This window comes from Glycine max, chromosome 20, assembly GCF_000004515.6.
Source record: "Glycine max cultivar Williams 82 chromosome 20, Glycine_max_v4.0, whole genome shotgun sequence".
NCBI classification, from domain to species: Eukaryota; Viridiplantae; Streptophyta; class Magnoliopsida; order Fabales; family Fabaceae; genus Glycine; species Glycine max.
Window position 1 is genome coordinate 35,663,632 of NC_038256.2, and position 5,281 is coordinate 35,668,912.

Here is a 5,281-nt window from a genome sequence, read left to right on the forward strand (position 1 = left end):
AGTTTTAATATTAAATGAGATTATCAATTATAATACTTAAATTTAAAGATAATTTTGAAATAAAATTTATATTTATTATGATAATATTAAATATAATAATAATTTTTTGATTTTGATGATTTATCCTATATTATTTATATACAGAATGAGAGAGCTAGTATATTAAAAAAGTAAATAATGAAACAAATCAAACAAAAAAGTAAAAGTATTTTGTAAAAAGAAACAAAATCATCCAAAAGAGTATATAACAGTAAAAATACAGTTACCTTATTTTTCTTTTTTCCCTTCTTTTACCTTTTTTAAAAAAATTTAAATATCATTTACTACTTTACTCGGCGAACAGACAGGCACCAATATTGGTATTTCCAGTAAAAATACTAGCAACGGTGTCCGTTATCATTGTGTGTTGATAACCGAAGCGCTCCTTTGGTTAGTCACCGTTGGCGGCGCAAAAAGCTGCAACCCCCGAGACTTTCGTTCTCCCAATCTCTCTTCACGCGCGTGTGGTTCACCTCGCGTTGGATCCTCGTAACGGAGCTAGCCCTGCACGTTAGATGCACGCGTGGAAAAACAGAAACATCGGATTCCGAGGAGGTAGTATCGAAAGACGAGACGTTGCACACTTACACTATGTTGGCATAATATACGTTGATGGGTCATGCATGGTTGATCTAGTATGTGCAGTGTGTCACACAGAGCCCATGCCAGCTCACACCTAATAATAATGGAAATAAATTAACTTTGCATAATCGGTCACTTTAATGCGAAATTTTGACCGGCGATAAAAAAAAGGCCAAAGGCCTGTGCTGTGCAGAAGTAGAAAGGGGCCACTCACTGTGAGAGAAAAACACTGCCACGCATAGAAGACACTCTGAGACAGAGGAGAGAGAAACCAAGAGAGACAGAGTAGCCTCCTCCTTCCCAGTGAAAAACAAACAAGGTAAATTTCATTGTGGACTGTGTAGTTTCAATCCTTTTCCGTTGAATTTTCTTCTTTTCCTTCTCGAGAAACACGGCCTTTTTTTATTTATTATTAGTGGTCGTGTAATGGGCTTTTCTTTATTTTTAAAAATATAAAATTCTCAGTCTGTCATGTTTTTATAGAGATTTGCGTTCGTTTCACTCTCTGTGTCAAGGTTGGCTTTTTTTTTTTTCTCTTTTCTTTTTCTTCTGGATTTATTGAGCTTGTTTCACCCAAGTCACATGCCAGTGTTTTCGTTAGAGCGATAAAAACTAGTGTTTTGTTGTACGGGAAGATACAATCTTGGCCTTAGATTTGTAATATTTTATCTGGGGAACTAGACCAGACTGTTTTTGTTTTTTGGTTATATATATCAGTTTCTTTCACCTGTTGATGCTCTTTTCTCTCCTGCTTGGGCGAGTGAAGAGGTGAGAGAGCAGATAAAAGCTTGAGGCTTGATTTCTGCGTTTCTTGGAGAATTTGTCTTCAAAAAAAGAAGGGGCAGCAGTGGATTTATGTCGTCTGGGTTTATTCTGGCAGTGATTGGGGCTCCGTTGAAGCTCTTCATTGTTTATGTTTCCGTTTTTTTCTTCCTGACTCGCTTCGTGTTCTACTGTTGCTGTATGCTACACTGCATCCTGAACCACAATACTGTGAACCCATCTGTTTCAATGCGATTGAGACCAAAAAGGTTCGTTTGGTGTGCTTTTTTTTGTGTTTTATATTTCTTTGGTTTTATTTTTATGGGTTTTAGTTCTGTTTTTTTTAGCAGGACTTGTTGTGGAGTGGAGTGTTTCGGAGGCTTTCACATACAAAGATTTTCTTATCTCTTCATATTCTTAAGAGGGGATTTCACCTGATACCTTGAGAGATTTTGTTACCCTACCCTTTTTTTCTTCGTTTCTTACTTTGAGATTTCCTTTCTTTGATTCCATTTGGTTTCCTTTCTGGGTATTCTGAGGGGTTTTTGGAGGGTTTTTCTTTCTCATTTTTTTTCCACCATGCCCGAGTCTCGGAAACAACCGGCTTCTAGACCGAAGCAAAAGCTTCATCACCACTCCTTGCAAGAGTCCAAGGCGATGAGAAAACTTCGCATCATTTGCGACGATCCTGATGCTACTGATTCATCCGAAGATGAGACTGAGAAGGTTCAGAGCCCGAGAAGAGTTAAAAGAAACGTGTCTGAGATCTCTCTTCCCCCTCTTCCTCCACCATTCACCACCACTCCTGAAACCAGCTCCTGTGAGGTGAATAGCGGCAAAAATGCAACATTGAAGGGTTTCATTGAAGGTCAACCCCAGAGTAAGAAGAGGGTTTTGACTCACCCCCCATCAACAAGGAGGAACACTTCTGGGAAATTCAGAGGTGTTAGGCAGAGAAAATGGGGTAAATGGGCTGCAGAGATTCGTGACCCCTTTCAGAGTACTCGTATATGGCTCGGCACTTTCAACACTGCAGAAGAGGCTTCCCAAGCCTACGAGGCCAGAAGGCTTGAGTTTGAGGCTATGGCAGAGGCTCAAGCTTACAAAACTAGTTCTGTTTCTGAACCTTTGGCTACAATTTCTGATAATAAGAGTAACTGCTGTAACTCTTCTGCCGCTGCTATCTCCGCCGCTGCCGTCTCCGCCGCTGATGTGTCTGTATCTGAGAAGTTTTCTACTACTTTTGATGACTTAGAAGAGAGTGTGTTGTCTCACAATTCACCATCCTCTGTGCTAGAGTTGGATACATTGGCTTCCAAATCCCTTGAGAAGGGTAATGTTTCAACCGAGGAAGCTATTGAGGCTAATGATTTGGTGGCTGAACTTGCAGGGTTAGAGGTACCAGATGTCAGTCTGTTAAACTTGTTACCACCACCATCTGATTCTGGTGGTGCAGCTGCTGCTGTTTCATCTGGGATTGAGCCAAACTTTGGGCTTGATTTTGATTGGCTATCGTTTAATGATTATGGACAAGGTTTTGATGATTTCGGTGGCTTGGAAGATATTCATATTGGTGGGTTTGATGACAATGAGCCTACTGAGCTTCCTGATTTTGATTTTGGTGATTTTGGTGCTGATGAGTTTGCTGGTTGGATTGAGGAGCCCCTGAATATACCTTGTGCCTAAGTTTTGCAGAACTACGTAGGAATATGAGGCTAGATTTCTACAATATTATAAGTTTTGTTATTTATAAGTTAGTCTTTCTGTGAGATCTCAGGAATGATGAGTTAGTTTTTCTGTGGGATCTCAGGAATGATGAGTGAGTGAATGGTTACTATATGCGTTTTACATTTCATTTGTTTTTGATGGAGTTGTTAGTTAGAGCAGTGAGATGGTGAGAGAATCCTTTGGGTTTTCCCGTGCTGTTAAAGAGCCGTCCAAGGGAATCTCGAACCATGATACTATGTCGTAATTTCAAGGTTCTTCAATGGCAGAGTATTAATGGAATGAAAGTTAATGTTTTGCATCGTTTTTTCTCCAGTCTCATTGCATATGAATTGGTCGTCTCATTGATATTTGTCTTTTTATTCACGAATTTGCCCATGTGCGAAGATCTTTTTTTGTATTTTCTTCATATAGTCATCAAAATCTCTTGGCTGGTTGATCTGCCTAATTATCAGAATGGATCATGGTCACCTTTTATGCATTAAAATTCTAAAATTGGATAAGAACTCTGCATTAAGTAACATAATATTGATTTATTATTAAATATTCTTGAATTTTTTAAGTTAATTCATTTATTAATTGTTAAGTATTTCATTTATTTTGGTAAGAAATTAAATGTTTTTTTAAAATACAATTTTAATTGATATTTATTAAATTTATTTAGTTGATTTCACTTGAATTAATAAATTGAAATGTCTCTTTGATTTTTTTTTTTCAAAATGTCTTTATTTGATTTTCAAACACTGATATTTAAATTCAATTAATATTGGACGTTCTGTACAAACTAATTTTCCGGTATTCTTAGATGGTTACGTTAATGTCATTTTTGGTTTAAAATAATATAAATATTTTGGCTTTAAAAAAAAAAAAGTTGTAGAGTTGAGGAGGCAAGTATTATATGCAGAAAGTGGGGCCCAAAGGAAACTTGGTTTTGCGAAGCATAGCTCGTCAACCGGAGACAAAGAAAGGTGTACTGTAGACGTTAGGGTACACAGTACAGCACCCAGCTGTATCGCATTACACTCTCACACCCTTTGAGCACTTATTTAAATTATAAAAAACATTGGTAAGATAATTTTTTATCTCTCAGTAAAAACATGTTTATAAGTTTTTTTACTAGTACCTTTTAAGGTAGTATCTCAATAATATTAAGAAATACTAGTAGTATAATATTAGTGAGCAGGGGGACCCTTTATTCCACGTGTCCTCTGCCAAGAAATGTGTTGTTCCATATCGTATACGACAGTAGTGGTACGTCCAAAAGGTGAGATACCGTAGGATCCGATTTTTTGTTCTGATTTTATGAATTAATATATCCTACCAAAGGATCCTATATTTTCTGCTATTAGGAAGCTTTCGATTTCATATCCTTGCAATTGCAATAAATCACTCTCCACTCATAAAATATTACATCTTTTTATTCGACCACGCATGGGCCGGCTAAAACCAAATCACTAGATTGGGATTTAGGATTTTCAAATGTTTTTTTTCCGGTATCATGAAAGTATCTTCCATCGACATCGTTCCTGGTTTAATTTAAACTAAATTACTTTTCACACAATACTAAAGACATGCTAAAGTTTAAATAAAGACATCATCTCCACATATTTTTTTTTTCTTAATTATTAGACAACCCCTTGACTTAGGAATTTAAATATAAGAAAATGGTTTCAGTGAGTGTTCTTCTTGTTATTATTAGAGTGAATAATCTTGTGTTTTTAAGCATATTCAGAAGTTCAATACTAGGTTTATGCATATAGTAAAACATATATTAAAAAAAGTTAACTCTTTAAATATATTTCAATACTTCAAAAGATTAATTTTTGATTTGTGATCGACAAATACCTTGTATTTTCCGAAAAAGAATGTATATAAATTAAATCATAATATTGTCATGATTTAATTTTAATCTATTATTAATGTAACATTTTATATTATCAATTAATTTAGCCTTAATTGAATTGCTACGAATTTTAAAATTATTATTATAAAAATTTAATAAATTTATTATGCATAATAATTTATAATTAGACAATAAAATATAATATCTATACACTGTTAATGTTATAATAAAATCCTTCTTATTATTAAAATAAATTATTATTATTATTAAATTTCACATTAGTTTTTTTTTCTTCTAGCTGCGAAGCACTCGGTGTAGGTGGTTCATTGC

General features: G+C 35.2%; 1 protein-coding gene across 1 annotated transcript; it reads left to right on the forward strand.

Annotated features, from left to right (window-relative positions):
- Window positions 1–1,733: 1,733 nt before the first annotated feature.
- Window positions 1,734–3,411, forward strand: LOC102660769 (ethylene-responsive transcription factor ERF118). The gene has a single exon (XM_006605836.4). It carries the CDS (start codon window positions 1,963–1,965, stop codon window positions 3,067–3,069), a length of 1,107 nt encoding a protein of 368 aa, XP_006605899.2. The 5' UTR covers window positions 1,734–1,962; the 3' UTR covers window positions 3,070–3,411.
- The last annotated feature ends 1,870 nt before the right edge of the window (window positions 3,412–5,281 follow it).

Coding starts and splice junctions, on each gene's coding strand:
- LOC102660769 (XM_006605836.4), top strand. CDS start 1,963: ATGCCCGAGTCTCGGAAACAACCGGCTTCTAGACCGAAGCAAAAGCTT.